General features: G+C 41.0%; 1 protein-coding gene across 4 annotated transcripts in view; it reads left to right on the top strand.

Moving 5' to 3' along the window:
• The first annotated feature begins 958 nt into the window (after positions 1–958).
• The window catches only part of nsmfa (NMDA receptor synaptonuclear signaling and neuronal migration factor a), a 51,755-nt gene continuing 34,186 nt past the window's right edge, over positions 959–18,527 (top strand). For 2 of the 4 annotated variants that reach the window (XM_085169071.1, XM_085169069.1), the window contains exons 1-3: positions 964–1,305; positions 16,191–16,252; positions 16,541–17,476. In XM_085169071.1, the coding sequence (XP_085025197.1) occupies positions 1,235–1,305; positions 16,191–16,252; positions 16,541–17,476 (1,069 nt within the window). In that variant the 5' untranslated portion in view covers positions 964–1,234. Of the gene's footprint in view, positions 1,306–16,190; positions 16,253–16,540; positions 17,477–18,527 lie in introns of all 4 variants that reach the window. The other 2 variants (XM_085169072.1, XM_085169070.1) reach the window with 2 other exon arrangements.

The following is an 18,527-nucleotide window of genomic DNA, read 5'->3' as shown; positions in this document are numbered from 1 at the left end:
CAGGACTCGTGAAGCAAAATTTCAACAGAAAACCACAGCTTTATTGCTGGCAAAGCACAAAACATGAACAGAACAACAAACACTGAGAACCGGAAACACACAGGCATGATCTGATGGTACAACACGACAGAGAGCACAGGAACACACTTATATATATACTTATATATATATATATACACTTATATACACAGGGAGGTAATCGGGGAATGAGAAACAGGAGGGAGACACAGCTGGGAGAAATTGGACTAACGAGACAGGGGAGCAGTAGAACTGAACACACTCACATGAGACACAGACCTTCACAAAAAAATAGGAAACAAGAACCCACTAAACAAAGACGCAGACAGAATATAACACATGCAACTCAAACAATACATGAAACAACAAATCCTTAAACACGGATAAACAGAAACATGAAACTAATAATAATCTATCATCATCACCACCACAAGCACTACAAGAGAATAAGAAAACAATCCATAATGCAAAAACACACCAAAATAACTGAAACACACATTTCAGTTATTTTGAAGAAATAGAACAAAGCACACGCTAAAGCTCCAGTGGTATTATTAATTGAAGAAATATTTACAGAGCGCTGCAGTGCCTCATCCTGTCAATGGTTGAGTAGGAGCCAGTTACAGCGTTTGTGTATGTGTGTGTTAGAGGGGGTGGATGGGGCTTTCACCAAAATGACCGTTTATGTAACACCAGGAAATAAATAAGTAAAGATACAGAGATCACAGTCCCCAAAAAGGAGCATTAGATGAATGCCAGAGGTGGAGGTGGATGACACCACTGTTGTAGATACACGGCTCCCCGCCTCCACCTTTGTGAGCACGATGAGGACGATGGTGATATCGCCAACCCAACAATCCTCCCATTGCATTTTTTTTGATCAATGAGAAAGAGAGAGAGAAAGGGGGAGGGAGGGAGAGAGAGAGAAAGAGAGAGAAGGGGGTTTGGGTATTTTCAGCCTCACTCTGGCAACTGTGCAGCTACCCCACGTACATGCTCATATCCGGAGAGAGACAGACAGAGTAAGAGAGAGAAAGAGAGAGAGAAGACTGACTTCCTTCTTTTTTTTGCTCTGCAGACGCGTGCGTGACCTATCTGCTCCCGGATTTCCCTGCAACTTTTTATTTTTCTTGCGATTTTTATACTGTTTTCATCGTGGCATTCCTCCTTCCTTTGGAATGAACTGTTTTCCTGCCTGCATCGTTTCCATGCCAGCATGGGAACTGCTGTGTCCAAGAGGAAGAATTTAAGAAACGATGCGATTTCTTCTGTGGCAGCAAAAGTTAGGTGAGTGACACTCGGAGCTCTCGGCTTATATCTGTGTTATAGTACCCTGAGGAAGTCTTGGCAGGTGTTTTAGCCTTCAGGTGCGAGCGACACGAAGTTCCCAGGTGTGACAGTTTTGCGTTTTGATGGATTACCACTGCGCTATCCTGGATATAGCCAGTCTGCCTTGTAATGCGCAGAGAGGCTCTTTGCGCTTTTGGTGGTTGCTGATTGTCCCGCGTCTAGCTCGGAACGTGCACTGGGGCAAATATCAATTAAAGATCTCCCAAAACTGAACCTGTAATCAGAAATTGATTACGTGATTAGGATGGCTTCATGCAATTTCCCCATATCTGTGTTTTATGTAATGTAAACCTGCTGCAAGATGTTTGGCGCGTCGGAGTGTTTCTAGATGTTGTGAATGAAGCATCATTGTATAACCAAAGGCATGCAGAGGCAAAATGGGACTGCCGTGACTCAGAGTGTCCCTGATACATTTTCCCACTTTGCCACCTCTTATTAGCCGTTTTTTTTTTTTTTTTTTTTTTTTTTTTTTTTAAATCCTGCTATCTGATTGTTATTTCAGTTTAACCAAAAACTGCCTTTCTGTCTGGCCGCAGAGAATCGAGAAAACAGTACAGCGATGAGGCGGCAGCCTTCACTCCGGGATGGGCAAATGAGCCAGCTGTCGATTAATCAGTCACGGCAATCGATTCTGTCGTTGCACTAATCACCTATCACGACCAGTCATTGGGTCAATCACAGAGGGCAGCACGGGAAAACGTCCGTTAATTTTTGCAGGGTGGAAAAACAAGACTCAGACTGTTTGGCACGAGTCCAGCCCTTTAAAACCTATTAGGGACTCAGTCTGAGAGCTGTGCGTGTTTTAAACAGCCAGAACCGCATCCAGCTGTTGCAGCACTACGCAGGGGGAGTAAGGAGGCTGTATCAACGATGCTGCCTTCTTCCTCATATCTGCGAGGCTGCAGTTCGCTGGAAAGCACGTGTGCCTGTGTGTTTCATGTGTCCAGGCATCAAGCGCAGACAGGACGCTACAGTCCCACATGAGCTCGGGATACAAAGCAGCTCTCTGCTTCAGAGGGTGCCTCACAGCAGGGCCCAGTGTTTTTAATTCAGTCCATGAATGACCTTGACTTGTTCAGACTATAGCATTCACAGATGTGGGCTGATGTGTTGTTACGTCATTCTCTCAGGGTGTGTGTGCCTTCTTTACATTACACAACCATGCTTTTAGCGATGTTGCTTTTAGCGCAGTGTGTTTTTGTGTCTGTGTGCTGCCTTAAAACGAAGATGAGAATGTGATCCTCCTGCACGATTAGAAAATGGGCCCAGAGGAGATCCTGAGCAGGTGTTCCACTGTGAGACCCTGTGTGAGGAAAAGATAGCGTTCCCACCGCAGGGCTGCCACTCTTTTTCTTTCCCCCCTTTGCGTCCACAAAGGGACTGCACAAACTGTTACATGTCTAACTCAACTGGTAGCCACGCACACACATCACACACATGCTCCCCTCCTTCTTCACTCACATAAGCACAAACACTCAATTTCAGAGCTTATTTATTTATTTTGACTAATAGAAGAATCCACCTCGCCTCCAGTATATGGGAAACAGAGTTGATTCACATCCAATATTTATCAGTCTTTCACCTGCACATAACCTCATGCATGAGGAAGTGAGAATTTAACAGAATTTAATAAAAGCGGCCCATTTCCATCTCTCTACTTGCACATGCACACGGTTGCATGGATCCCATGTAGGGATGGGTATCGAAAACCGGTTCTTGTTGAGAACCGGTTCCCACTGTTTCAATTCCTTGGAATTGTTTGCCATTTTTGCAAACGATTCCCTTATCGATTCCAGTCGCCCCGAATGACGTCACCACGTTGCGGAGCGTCATTTACCTGGCAGGAAACATGGTACCTAAGCTGCTCAAACACTAAAAAGTTTGATTATACTTTACGAGAACGGATGACAACAGGGCAACTTGCAATACTTGCAAAGTAGATATGTTATTTAAGGGAGGAAACACTACGAATATGCAAAAGCATTTGCTCACAAAACACGCGATGACCTTAAATGAATGTCGTGTTTTTAATTCCGCTCCGGACTCGTGAATCTCAACCCAGCAGCAGCGGTAACGTTTGCACGTCCTCTCCCGTTAATGCGGCAGGTAAATAATCAACTAACAGTGCATATTATGTTAGCGCGATCTGCCTTATTACAAAACCTGCCATTACTGTGCATTTAGATGACCATGATGAGAGAGACAGACAGAGTCTGGCTCAGATGCTGGCAGTTGTCGCTGCAGTCTACCGGTAGCGTCTCCTTTCAGGCCAGGATAGACGAATGTCACCGAGCAGTGACTAAGTTTGTGGTCAAAGGCTTGCACCCATTTGCCACAGCAGATGCCCCGATTTTAGGTAAGTGAATGTGTTTAATTGTAGGCAGGAACATTACTGGATATTCTTGTTTTATTGCTACAGAAGAATATTTATTTTATTATTTTACATTTACAATTTTTTTCCTGGGGACCCTGTGACACCCCATTGAAAAGCCGTAGGCTGTGGATCTCTTAAGATGTCACTGTTGGTTACTCCATGTTACTCCTAAATTTCTATCTCGTTCAAAGAGAAGATATAAAACAAAGTTCTAAGCTATTTGACCTTAGTGTTCTCCTTTTTTAAAAAGAATCGATAAGAGAATCGATAAAGAATCGAATCGTTAAACAGAATCGAAAATGGAATCGGAATCGTGAAAATCTTATCAATACCCATCCCTAATCCCATGTGTGTCTCTTCATACAGCTTTTATTTTTTTTGTTTGTTTGTTTGCTTGTCTGTTTTTAAGGTTATCTTTTGTGCATTTTGTGCTGATCTTGTATCATGTGCCATGCCAGAATAAGGGAAAGTTAAGCAGCGAGATGCAGATTTGTAACTGTGAGTGGGATTTAATACTTTCTCCCACTAAAATCTGTTTATTGTTAATTTATAGCAACATGAAGGAAGGAGACTTTGCTTATACATTTTAAATTACAGCAAATCAGACACGGTAACCTGGAGTTGGAATCAACCATATGGCATGCCTTTATGTTCCTACATGCTGGAAATGATGCTAGTAGTGAGGCTAGGTCAGGGGTGGGCAACGCCAGGCCTCGAGGTCCGGTGTCCTGCAGGTTTTAGATCTCACCCTGGGTCAGCACACCTGAATCACATGATTAGTTCATTACCAGGCCTCTGGAGAACTTCAAGATATGTTGAGGAGGTCATTTAGCCATTTGAATCAGCTGTGTTGGATCAAGGACACATCTAAAACCTGCAGGACACCGGCCCTCGAGGCCTGGAGATGCCCACCCCTGGGCTAGGTGCACTAACTATTCTTAATTTCCTGCAGACCCACCCTTACCTTAAATCAAGTGATGCTGATTCTTTATGGTTTTCAGAACCTTATAGGCAAATGACAATACATCTAAACTAAAGTCTGAGTCATTATCCTTCGCCAGCACAGAGTGGAAAAAGTAACTTTAAATATGCTTATTTTTTTCTCTTTCTCCAGCTCCAGTTATAAATATCCCCCACTTTTCCTTTTACTATTTCCAAACCATCCCAGATGCCAGCCAGTCTATTTTAACTTCATTAAAACATTAAATTCATTAAATGAAACCTCCAGGGGCCTTTTAAGAGCCAGGTATAAATGTCAAGCTTACTTAAACATCTAGCAAACTCACACACTTTTTGTAATACACATAATTATTTATTGTTTTTTATCCTTTCTTGCATACAGCATCAGTCTGATGGAAGAATATGAAATGCCATAGACAAGCAGCGAAAGTTCTGGACTTTAACTTTAAGCTCACACTTGTTAACTAATAACAAGTGTGAGCTTGGTTGACAGTAAGACAATTTCCCATGGCCCCTTTTATTAAAACCAAGAAAGGGATTTTTCTCTAACTTAATTATTTCTTCTTGGCAAAACCTGTCACTCTGCTAGTGCTTTACATTGTTCCCTTTAACTAGGAATGCCTTCCAAAGGACTGGCCAAATTAAAAGGTGACGTGGTGATAACAGAAGGACACAAGAGTGATGACAAATGTTGCAAGGAACCACAATACAAAACATGTACAATATCCAAAATAAAAAAACAAAAGAATCCATTGGCTGTGATACCTAAGTGGAGCTGATAATGTGTAACTATGGTGAAATCTGTAATGCTTAAAGATCATATGTTATTTTCATGTTATTCATTCCTTATGACTTATGAACTCATTTGTGATTTTTGGAGAATCACACTGTAATAAAAACCTACGAATTTCAAACTCATAGCACCAGAAATCAGTTACAGTTATCCTTAACAAACAATAGATGTTTGCAGTGTGTTTCTTGGCAGTCAGTGCAACAACTGTTAAGACATTTTAGTCTGTACCAAAGTGGTGGACAGACTGGCATTCGTGTCCTCACAGGACACGAATGCTTTAACTAGGAATGCCTTCCTAGTGTCCTTTAGCATAGCTAAAAAGAAGAAAAATGTGGTGAGTTTTTAATCTGTTAATAGGTGTGCCTGATTGGAAAGCATGCACAAAGATATTTTCCTCAAGTGATCTCTTTTGTCTTGAGATATGAGGAGGCGTTAGAGGTCTGAACGCTACTGAAGAGACACTGGCTTCTTGTACCCGATGCTCGACAGTGCCTGTGTCATCTTGTGCATGCTTATGGGTTTCTGTTATGAAACAGGTCACACTCTCCTCTCCAGCAGCTTCGGTGAGGTAGCTAGTGACAGAGAGTGAGGAGGGAAAGAGAGAGGGGGACAGATTACCTCCTATGTACACACCAGAATTCTGCGACACTGAGCGAGGAAGGAAATGCTTTGATCTGTCGATCAGCCTAAGAGGAAGGCTGTGCTGTGGTTCGGCTGAAGGGCAATGGACAACAGCTTTCACAGAGCTCTGAGAGTGTGGAAAATGGACTGAAAGATGAAAGACCTTTTTTTTTCTTTTTCCAGACTGATGCAAATGAAACATTGTGTCTTAGTTTGTGGAGGACAGTCAGGTGGCCTGCAGTCACTCTGTTATTGGGGGCCAGCGATGTTGCATAACTGTTAGCAATTTTTTTTTTTTTAATTTCGATTTATTCAAACGCCATGGAAAGACTGCCTCCTAAGTTTTATAAATCTGATCGTGTTTTGGGCAAAATCATGCTTCGTTGTGCTTTTGCTTATGTTTTTCTCATCTGCTATAAATTATGCACTCCGTGTTTTAAATGTATTCTTACTACTTTAGTCATACTAAAGTAGTAAGAATACATAAATTGACCTCAAGTGAAAATTGTTCAGTATGGGAATAGATTGTAGTAGGGAATTGTGTTTGAGCATGCCTGCTTGATGTCATGCAATCTAGAACAGATTTCAACAGAATTTCCAGAAATTTTGTGAAAGAAAATGCAGTCTTATTTTGAAAAATTTGCCCCATTCTCAGTGCTCTGCCTGTTCCAGAGCAGCTTATATTAAAGATTTGGATTTCAAGCTTTTACTGTGCGTACTTTGTCATGTGTTTGGGTCCTCTACTTCTGAGTGAGGAACTCAGGTCTTATCCATCCCATGCTGTAGTGAACCTTTCTTTCAAAACATTTATATTTTTATTTTGGTTCACAGCTATTCTTGATCAATCCTTGTTTGGTGTTGGATGTATTCATGTAAGTGGAAGTTGGAAGAGAGGTGCCGTCAAATTAAACTATTTATGATTGATAGATTGCAGATAAACGAGATACAAATGGAACGTGCGTGAGCAAGGGTTTTTCTGTGCTCGATGTCTGTTATGAATAAGATGTAAATACACTGTTGGAGGTAATCATATGATTGATGTTCACGTGATAATCCTGGGACTATTTTATAAGAGACTTCTGATTTTGTCTTTTTCGCTTAGCAGAAGATGATTTTAGTTGAATTGTGATTATTTATTTACTTGTTTTTTCCCCATTTCTGTTCAAGTTTTCTCTTAATGTCATGGATAAATGAGATACCGAAACATAACATAAGCTTCAGGTGATGTTTTTTTTTTTGTCTTTTTATTATTATACTTTGTTTTTCTACTGTCACAAGTGAAAATATACAGTGGGAATAAGCTCTCTGTGCCCGCTCTGTAAAAAAAGGTCAGTGTTAAATATGTGTTAGCTGCTGCAGAAAAACACTGCTGTGTGGGAATCAGTGTCATCATTCAACACCGTATGTGGTTGTGGTGCTTCAGCCTCTAGTGTACTGACTTTTTAATCAGATCCCTCCTCAATGCTTGGTTCCCACATGTCCCATAAGACTGCACCTTTAAGACTGCAATTAACATTCCCATGTCCCTTCAATAGGGACATGGGAATGTGCAACAAGTTCCTCAACAGGTTCTCATCACCTCGTGTGTGTGTGTGTGTGTGTGTGTGTGTGTGTGTGTGTGTGTGTGTGTGTGTGTGTGTGTGTGTGTGTGTGTGTGTGTGTGTGTGTGTGTGTGTGTGTGTGTGTGTTCTGTGAAACAATTCAATTAGTGCATCTGAGAGGAGGATTTGATTAAGAGGCATTAAGAGTAAGGAATCTGTTTCCTTGGCAGCCGATTGCTTACAGTGGATGGAGAGACACCCAGAGGAGACATCAGCTCTGATGATATTCAGACCAGTGGGAACACTGCCAGGGGAGACCTTTCAGCCATGGCAGGGGATATGGTCACTGTGTTAAATGATGTCAGAGTCCACAGAGGAACGAGGCACGTTAGATATGGGTCAATAATATGAATGAAATGCTGCATCATTGCTGTAAAGAACTGTAAGCAAGTTCTTTAATCTTGTAGGTCCTTAGGGATCCATTTTATAGCCCTGCAGATAAAGGTCAGGGTTATAGCTTAAATATGAGAAAGAACACAATTGAAGGAAATTGTTTCAGTGAATGATCACAGATTTATTTTCTTCTATTTGTCATCTTTGTTTTGGATTTTTGTTGGTTGTATTAATTTAACCCTTCATATCGATGTCATTTCGAGATGGAAAAATGAGAAAAGCCATTTTATTAAAGAACAAAGCACATAAGAAGTGTAAGAAGGTTAGGGATATCTCTCAATATTCATTCTATCCTTCAAAGCATTAAATAAATCCCATTAAAAAGCTAGCATTATGTTTCTAAACAATTAATTGGACCATTTGAAAACAGTTTGTAACAGATATATGAAGACTCAGAAGTAGAGGACCCAAACACATGACAAAGTACGCACAGTAAAAGTTGAAAAGTCGAAATCCAATTATATAATATAAGCTGAGATCACAAAAAAATGTCAGCAAAAAATAAAAAAAAATAGAAACAAGCGGAAACTGGAGAACACTTAGTTACTACAGTAAGGCCAAAGTGATCTGGCAAACAAGAAAGAGAAGCTGTGGTGTAGATAGTATACACAGGTGAGTAATTGGCTGATTGAGAACATGTATTTGGGAAAAACTCCCTAAGGATGGTAGTAATATCCAAAAGTCTGGGCCACCCCTCATTTTTTTAATATTTTGTTTCCAGGGAGCCAGACTTTTTCTGAATCCACAAAAATGGCAAGGATAACACATGTGACAGGCATAAAATAATATGTTTGAATCAGCAAGGTGATTCCCAATGAGCTCTTAGCTGAAAACTTGGCATTCTTCAAGATTGCTTGAAGAAATTAGAAGAAAGGTTGCCTTAGAAAATTCATGCTGTGTTGAAGAATAAAGGTGGTCATACGAAATATTGACTTTCAAGCTTATTAGCGCTGTCCAGACTCAATTTCTGTCTTGTATACTGTATTTCCATGTATGCTTGCACACGTTTTAACAAATTTCTGCACCTTTTTCCCATTTTCCTAGTAAAATATAGAAAAATAGGGGTGACTCAAGAGTTTTGCACTGCACTCTAATGTAACACTGTTTTTGCAAGTGTTACATTAGAGATTACAAAAACTCTCTCTGTTCCACACAATCTGTTTATTTAATTATATTACTGAAATACAGCCAGTTACTTGGAAGAGTGTGGATTGCTTGTTTGGCACCTATCCAAGAGTGAGTGGACATTTTAACTATTGACAGGAGGAACCGAAGCAGGAAAACATTTGACTGACAGTCTTCATCGCGTAGGTGTAAGTGCACCCTGAACAAAAAGAAATGAGCCGAGAAAAGAAAAGTCAAACAACAAGTGGATAACGTAGGTCTAATATAGGCAGTACTGCTCCTCCAGCTGCACCCATTAGTAAGTGATTACACATTGTTCTCTCTAGATCCATGAAAAGTGCTGAGGTGTATCTTCCTGTTGTTGAGAGTCCTTTTATGTGCCTGAAGTGGTTAGTGGAGTTTCTGACAAAATGTATTCAAGAAGTGGAGTGTGTGTAAGTGGTGTCTGACTCATTCAGCTGGTGTAATAAGTACACTACACATGACCTGCTTAGTTCTAGACACAAAGTACAAAAAAAAAAAATGCTCAGATTCAGTCTGACCTGCTCACTCAGAAGAAACGGAAAAGATGACCAGATAATATGCAGCATCTTAAGGTTTCATGTTGTACCCACAGAAGTTTACATAACAGGAATAAAGCTGCTCTTGGAATTGTGCCCTTTTTAATTCAGAAAATGGCCCCAAAAAGTCCTTACAACAGCCTCCCTAAGTCATTAAGGGTGCATATGAAAGAGATTTTGATGATGGATCAGCAAAATGTCAGACCTTAACAAAGGAGATTATGGTTTGCCTCTCATTCCCTACGTAATGTTACAGGAACCATGACAACAAATGTCCCCTTTTCTCACCAAAGTAGTAATTTTAACCCAAACCAACATGTTTAAACAATCCAAGCTAAGTATTTATTTTTAGTGCAGTTGCATTATGAAAAAGATTTATTGTTCTACTGAACAGAAGAATTGAATAATGAGATCAGAGTACTGGTGGGGTGCAAACAAGGCGATTTAGTCATTTACAATTGAGGACAGCTGAAGACAGGAGTTGGTGTCGTGTTCAAGGATGCATGATCATCTTATTAAACATAATTTGACCTTTGAAAATGCGGTTTCCAACATCATCTTTCAAACAACATGGACAACAAGTACTTAAAGAGCTGAAAATATTAAACAGACACAAAAGAATGGCCCATTAGTCCAAGCGATGCTGCATTTTCAGGTATCTAGATTCAGTGTATGACAGTCAGTCATAGCTGACTGACGGGTGCTGCTTTCTGGTGTCATTTCGGCTTGCAGTGTGCCCCTTGATTTCTCTAGCCTGGTGTGAGGGGGCAGCCACACGGCCTGATTGGTGACATGATTGTATGAGTGGGTCAATCTTTGTAGCTGTTTCGGTGATACAATAGTGCAGGAGCACAGAGATTTGCAGGTGGTACTGAGAGAAATACTGCAACAGGCTGAAGATATAAGAGATTCAGTAGAAAACTTTGAAGAAAATCTCTGCAATCACTTTGATTTCTGTTTCAATTTTTGCTATTCCCACCCAAGTAATGATTTCTTTCTCTGAGTTGCCAGTCAATGGTTACAGGGCTGTCTTGGTGTGATAATTTGGACAAACAATTGCAAGTGCATCAACCATAATCACAGCTTAAGGTACCAAACGGTGATGTGCATAAGTATGCAAGACATGGTTGATGCAACAGGGAAAACAGACACAAGTGATGCTTTTTGCTTACTTTTCAGCATTGCATCTCACCAAGCAGGCAACAACATAGCAGGATGTCAACCATTTTCATGTTGTTGTCTCCTAAGCTGCAGAGTCAATGAAAACAGATGCTCTGACGCCTACCTTAAGCATCTGCACTAATAAACAGTAGCGTACTACATTAGTTAGTATGACAATTGTTGAAATTGAAAGAGTTTTATTGTAAATAAAAAACACTGATGTCATTGTTTCATGACTTTTCAGCTACTGTGTGTGTTTTGCAAACTAATTAGATGCATAGTATGGAGCTGTGATGCATACTCTGCTACATGGGCTCCAGACAGCACTGACAGTGAAATGTGATGGCACCATTTTTAAATCAAGCCTCATTTTCTGAATCATGTTTTGTAAATGCATAGTTATGTGGACATATATTAGATAGCATATGGTTTACATGTTTTGGCAAACCAAAAGTTGCTGGTTCATTTCCACTCAGAGGCAAAATAAACCAGGAAGGACACCTAGAATTAAAAACAAATGAACTGCCAAATGAAACATTTAGTTTCCTAATAATATATAATATGTCCTGCAAAACTGATATAATGGGCCAATTCACAAACATTGCCTTGCCAGGCACAAATTTCTGCTCGACCTCTTGGGTTTAATGTCACCTCAAGCAGTCCATCACTGTCAGACAAATTAACCTGATTGGAGTCAGTCCAGGACACTGGATTGAACCTGTGCCATCCTTGCTACTTTATTTCATTGCATACTTAAGCTGCCCCTTAAGAAATGAAATCACACAAAAGATGTTTAGTTTTGTGGCTGCACCTTCAAACTGAGTCTGCCATCATTTTTCATCTTTCAGTCTCTCACAGTCCTGTCTTTCTATCCACCTGTCTTTCCTCAGGTTTAGTCTTCTTTCATTTTTAATATGGTCAAATTTTTCTACACTGCTCTTCTTCTCAGCTGTAATCACTTCCCTGCTCCTCAGAATCTCCCCTCCCTAACTTGTCTCTTTCCCCAAAACCCGGTCACATGGCTGAGAGCATGCAGGACGAATTTCATATCTAACTGTCAAGCTCTTCCCTTCCCTTCCCTTCATCATTTTTCGCCGGAGACTATTTATCAGTTGCTACCTCACTGCCCCCATGCTGTGCTCATGTATCACAAGCTGGTGCAAAAATGTGAATATAAGACGGCACTGTACAGAGAAAGGTTTTGTGTAGTGGATGATTGAGAGACGTTCTGCTCTATCCATTTCCAGTTCTGTTTCCTCTCATGTATAATGGATGATGCGTGCCTCTTGCACCATTGTTTGCTGATTCTAATCAGAGTGCCCAGCCTGTTGAATTATAAAACAGGTGGACCAAATGAAAATGTATCAGAGGTTCTGAGGGACACCTGCTGATTAAAGTATAGACTACATTTATCACAAGTGTCCTTAATTGTGATTGCTGTTACTGCAGGCACACACAAACTAAAACATTTCTTTTTCTTAATGTCCTTAAGTACCATTAGACTCACATGTCCGTATGCAAGCACATGCACACGCAGCTTTATGCCCATTACAACTGAAGAAGTCCGGGGTTTCTGAGAAGAAGTTGCTGTAGAACTGCAGCGGCATGGTGAGCTATTTTTAGAAATGTAGTGAAAGGAGCTGGTTGGTGACACAGCACGTGCAGAGCCTTAGTCCTCAACAACACCCCCAAACTCTCAAAGGTTTGGTTTACATTAGCTGCAGTTTTAACCATTGACAGTAAACAGTGTAGAAGCCAAAAGACTCTCCGGTCACAGAAGAAACATTTAAAATTACCGGTTAATTTGTTCTGTGTGAGGTTTTTGTTTTGCAGTAAAAACTTGTTGAACTGAGGTCTGTTCATCCATCCATTCATTTTCTTCCATTTATGCAATTCAGGGTTTTGGTTTGTGCTAGAGCTTATCCCAGCTGTCATAGTGCAGACAGGCACGTGGCACAGGGAGAACACGGAAACTACAAACAGCTGGATTCAAATACAGTGCTAACAACCGCACCACCTTTCTGCAAATCCCCAGCGAGGAAAGGCCTGGGTCAGAGGCATACACATACTACTGAGCCCTCATCAAGCTGAGAAAAAGTTCACGCTTCAAAATTATTTAGCAGTGACCAATACAAAAACATCTAGTGTGAATTTAATTGAGATAAAGATCAGCACTACAGCATCTGCAAACTCTTATCATATAAATTACCTGACCCTGAGACAGCCCTCAGTTATGCTGCAATAGGCCTAGGCTGCTGGAGGTTACCCATGATGCACTGACTGTTTCTTCTTCACTTAACTCTTTTCAGTCTCTGTGTGTTTATATGCCACTCTGCATTAAATTAAAACAAGTTATTATTCATCTCTGGCTCTCTTCCACAGCATGACCTAGTCCTGTCTTCCCCCCCTCACCATCCCCGAGCCTGGTTCTGCTGGAGGTTTCTTCCTGTTAAAAGGAAGTTTTGTGCTTGGTCACAGTGGCTCATATGATTGTTGGGCTTTTCTCTGTTGTCTTTGTATTATTGTAGGGTCTTTACCTTACAATATACAACACCTTGAGGCAACTGTTGTGATTTGACATTATATAAATAAAACTGAACTGATTTTTTTTTAACTGTTAGTTATTATTAATCTCTGACTCTCTTCCACAGTGTGTGGAAGCTCGAGTTTTGTTCCTGTTGAAGGGGAGTTTTTCCTTCCCAATGTCACCAAGTGCTTGCTCATAGAGGGTTGTCTGATTGTTAGACCTAAACAGTATAAAGTACCTTGATGTTGAATTAAATTGAATTGAATTAACTTCAATTCAATTTCTTACATTTACTTTTGGTCCATGCTCACCTTTAGTGGCTGAATGTCACATTAGTAGGGGCTGCCTCCAATATTCTTATATCATAAGATAAATATATGAAATAATGATGATATAATATATTTAAACATTTTCTCAGATTAACACTCAGAAACCTATGCAATTCCAAATAGTGTACTACTTACATTTGGTTCAAAAAAGATGCTCAGCATTAAAACATGTCTGTTTTTCTTATATGTTACCAGCACAAAAGAGGATTTAGTTCGTAGCACCCAAGGACCAAGGAGATAAGTGATCTATTTGAAAGACAATATCCCAGTACAGGGGATTGGGTTAAACATAACCATTAGGAAGATCACTTATGTCACTTTGGTTAAAGATGGGATTATATGTTGTTTTCTGCTCCCAGTTTTTTAATTGAGGCTCCCAATCTTGTGCTGATCAATGAGTAATGAGGTAATGAACACAAATGTTGTATTTCCCTTCTATCATGTGAAGTTTGGCCATTTAATGACACAATCTTCTTCTTTTGCCCTGTTCTATTAGCAATATAACAGAGTACTATCAAAACCCACTGTATGTGGGCAATGTGCATTAATTTGTACAACCACACTTTCTATTTCTTTATTTATTCCAGTATTTGCACATCACAGCAATGGAAGGAGGCTGAAGGGATGTGGATCAGAACACATATTATCACAATTATATGGTTCTATGCTCGGGTCAAACTTAAGAACAAAATTGTTTTATAGTTTTTAAGGTTTACAGATATCTAGAGGTGAGAATATGTACAGGAATATTAACTTCTCTTACTGGACTGCTAGTTATTTCACTTACATTGCTTACATTTCAGTATGGCACGTATGGCAGGCCCTAGAATATGCCTATATGGAACAGCTATAAACAGGTCAGGTTTTATCATTAAATGGAAAATTCAGGTTTGTCAGACAGGTTTGTTTTTGTGCATTGTCTCAAGAGGAGCCTTGAGGGTTAAAGGGGTGAAAGAGCACAGAGTGCACTAAGAATACAGACCTGTGTCTCAATAAGAAACCGTGTGAGAGAAGTGTTTTCACTGCACTCCGGCTCTTTCTGTGATGGAGATTGTGTGAGTCAGTTTGTGTATGTGTGTGTGTATGCTTACTGTGCTGGACAGGCTTTAATAATTGACGGTGGTGCCGGGCGGAGGTGTACACCCACAGATTCTCCTGCATACAAGGGATTCTTCAGCACAGATACGTCAGCAGTTAGCTGTATTGGGAAAGCATAACCACTAGGAGCATTTGGGCTGCATTGTTCAATTAGTGCTAGTATAAGTAACTAGTATGATAGTATAACTGATATTGATATTGTGAACACATCAGATTATTATTTAAAAAATAGAATATAATATGCATAATGCTTCCATTTTAGAGATAAACTCCGCATTTAAAGTCTGCATACAGTCAGCTGACAGTGTTCAAGTAAAATTAATACATTAAAAACATTAAGCACTAAAATGGGCTGAATTATAGATCCCTTAATAGAGCAGTAGGTGGTGTCTTTTTCATCAGGCTTGCTGTTGGAAAGATGAAACTATAAACAGCATATTTCAAGAGCTTAGCCGGTGGTTTGCTCGTATAGTAAAAACTACTACAGTGGTATTTTCTTCTTACAGAGTAACTCATTGTAAGCATACAGTCTTTAACTCACTTCTCATGTCCTCTCCTCTGTCATTCCTTGTAGTTATCACTGCAGTACATTTCTCCAGAGTACCTATACTGACACTGAAAGAACATCTTTGTCTCTCTCATCCCTTTTCCGTTACACAGAATCACTAGAGGAACATTAGCAGGTCAGTGTCAATCAACCGTGAGATCTGGGACTATTATTTTTAAAGGAGAAGCCCTCCTGGTATTTAATTTTTGCTATATGTGGCTAAATGGGTATCTGTAGAGTGTTGTAACCTGCAAAGAGTTGTGAGTAAAAGATGAACCTGTTAACATCTATTTTTGCTTCTACCAGCACATTAACAATCTTCGTCTGTTGCTGTCAAGGTCAAGTATTCGCAGATATAGTAAGTGCAGCCACAGTGTAACAAAAAAATCCCAGGACATCCACAGTCTGCCGTCTGCAATTACACCTATCAATGCAAACTGAGGACCCACTGAGAAATTAAGTCGCCCTAAAACAGTCCTTCACTCTATCTCCTCCTGTTGTCTCAATATCTGTCTCCCTCAGGCTGGGGTTGCCTGGAGCGAGGAGATAAAACAGCTCCATCTTAATCTGTGGGTGGCACAAGCCTACAAAGAAGGCAATTAGGATTATAATTTACAATTCCCTTGCCCTTCTCTCCTCTCTCTCCCCTTTCTCTTCTTTCCCACTCATACCTCCTTTCCACCCATGATTTAATGTCTTTATGTGTGTCGCGTATGTGTGTGTGTCCCCACAGAGCAGCGCGAGCATTTGGAGAGTACCTGTCCCACACACACCCTGAAAACCGAAACGGATCAGGTCAGCGTCTCTGCCATCCTGTCATTTGTCCATCCCTCTATCTCCCCTGTGTGTATTCCTTTATGCTTTTAGTTCTTTTCTCACCTCATCCTCTGCTGAAATGCCAGGAAGCAGTCATTGGTGTGTCACGATGACAGCTGATAACCAGAGAAAGATGATTATCCACTGTGCCAGCTTGTCATTTTTTCCCACTTTTTCTGTTTTCTTGCTCTTTAGCACCTTGGTATATTTCTCATTCTTTAGCACTTTTAGTTGTCTTTATAACCATCTTCGTTTTTCAAATTCTAGCTCATCTTCTGTGTGAAACCTTGGTGGGTCCTGACCCGGAGTCGCCAAGTGACACATTTGGCCCCAACAACAACAACCACCTCCATCCCTGCTCCGAAACTAAGGGCTGTGAGGACAAACAGGAGACCAGCCTAGTGACACAGCCACTGGGCTTACTCCAGCCAACCCCATCTTCTATCACACTTTCTAACAAGGCACCAGCACGATTGTCCCTCGAACGCAGCTTCTCAGTGGAGGAAGACCAGCAGAAGTGTGTGGAGTGTACACTGCAGCCTTCACGTGTGTACACCATCACCACCCAGCACGGTATGCTGATGAGCGCCGGCCAGGGCAGCAAGGAGAGCCTCGAACTGGACGTCCTAAAGGAGAAGTCGGGGAGCAGTGGGGTAGGATCTAGGGGTGGTTCGATCCAGCCTTCCAATTCCCCTTCCTCCGCCTCATCGTCTCCAACCCAGTACCATCGCGCAAGCAGTGGCCGTGGCGCCAGCAGCTGTGGCAGCCACCATCACAGCAACCATCACCATAGTATGCACCATCATGGAAACCACCACCACCACAATGTCTCGAGCATGAATCCACCTTCCAGCAGCGGAGGAAGTAGCGCGGCAAGTGGAAGCAGCAGTAGCAACCAGCAGCCGCAGCTAACCGCTGCAGGCTCTCACTCTCATCATGCATCACACCACCACACCCACCATCATCATCACCTGTCTCAGCCTCCACTGCAGACCTCGGTCAGCGCCCACAACATTCGTAGCTGGGGCGAAGGTGGAAAAGGAGAGGCGGAGTGTAGCGGGTTGGCTTGTGAGTCGTGCAGTACTGCTCCCTCTCGAAGCCAGGGTTCCCTGGACCTGGAGAGTGCATCGAGAGAGGCAGGCAAGCAGCACCGACGCCTAGAGCGGATGTGGAGTGTGGACCGGATGACTGGGCTGGAGAGAGGTGAGAGGGTTCAGGACACAAAGGAAGGTAGAGGCTCAAAAGGCACAAACAAGTGGGGGGGGGGGGGGGGGGGGGTAGTGTAAGGTTCTCCATAAAGCCCTGTGGCTGGAATGGGTATGGGACCAGAGATGAAATAGATTTTGATCTTTTTTCAGTTTCATGTAGTTATTTCTTATGTTTACTGTCCAAGCTGCTAAATACACTTTTAATTTGACATACGATATATATAATTAAGTCAAACTAACAGAATCAATAGAAGAGTATATTTTCTCTGTGAAGCAAATAATTATAATAGTAATTATTAATATTTTACATTTTTAGTAAACTTTAACAGTGATGATGTTTTGTATATAAACCAATGAGAATAGCTACTTAAACATTCACTTCAATTCAATTCAGTTTTATTTGTATAGCACCAAATCACAACAACAGTTGCTTCAAGGCACTTTATGCTGAATGCGTCTTTATTAGTACAAAGAAGCAGAAAAAATAATAGAAAATGTCAAAAAAGAAACTACAGTACAGTGCAAAATTCTTGAGCCACTCCTTATTCCTTAATATTTTGCTAGGGAAAATATAAAATTGGTGCAACAAGTTATAGAAACATGTGCAAACATACATGGCAATATGGTATATAAGGCAACAATGTTTGTACAATTCTTGATATGACCGCTTTTATTCTTCAACATAACCTGAACTCTCTTGGGAAAGCCTTCTTTGAATTCTTTAAGCAGTCTTCAGGAAAAGTTCTCCAGGCTTCTTGAAAGACATTCAAAGCTCTTCTTTGGATGTCGGCTGCCTTTTGTTCCGTTCTCTGTCAAGATGATCCCACTGTGTGTCAATAATGTTGAGGTCTGAGCTCCAGGGGGCAATCCATGACTGATAGTGTTTCATTGTGTGCTTTTCTATCCAGACATTCAGGTATACAGTTTGCAGGGGGTTGGCAGTGTGCTTGGGATCACTGTCATGCGGAACAATGAGGCCAATGCCAATTAGCTTTCCAGATGGTATTGCACTGTGGCTAAAAATGTACTGGATTTCAGAATTCCAT

This window comes from Neolamprologus multifasciatus, chromosome 7, assembly GCF_963576455.1.
Source record: "Neolamprologus multifasciatus chromosome 7, fNeoMul1.2, whole genome shotgun sequence".
NCBI classification, from domain to species: Eukaryota; Metazoa; Chordata; class Actinopteri; order Cichliformes; family Cichlidae; genus Neolamprologus; species Neolamprologus multifasciatus.
The sequence above is the reverse complement of the archived record's forward strand: the minus strand, read 5'-3'. Positions and strand labels throughout refer to the sequence as shown.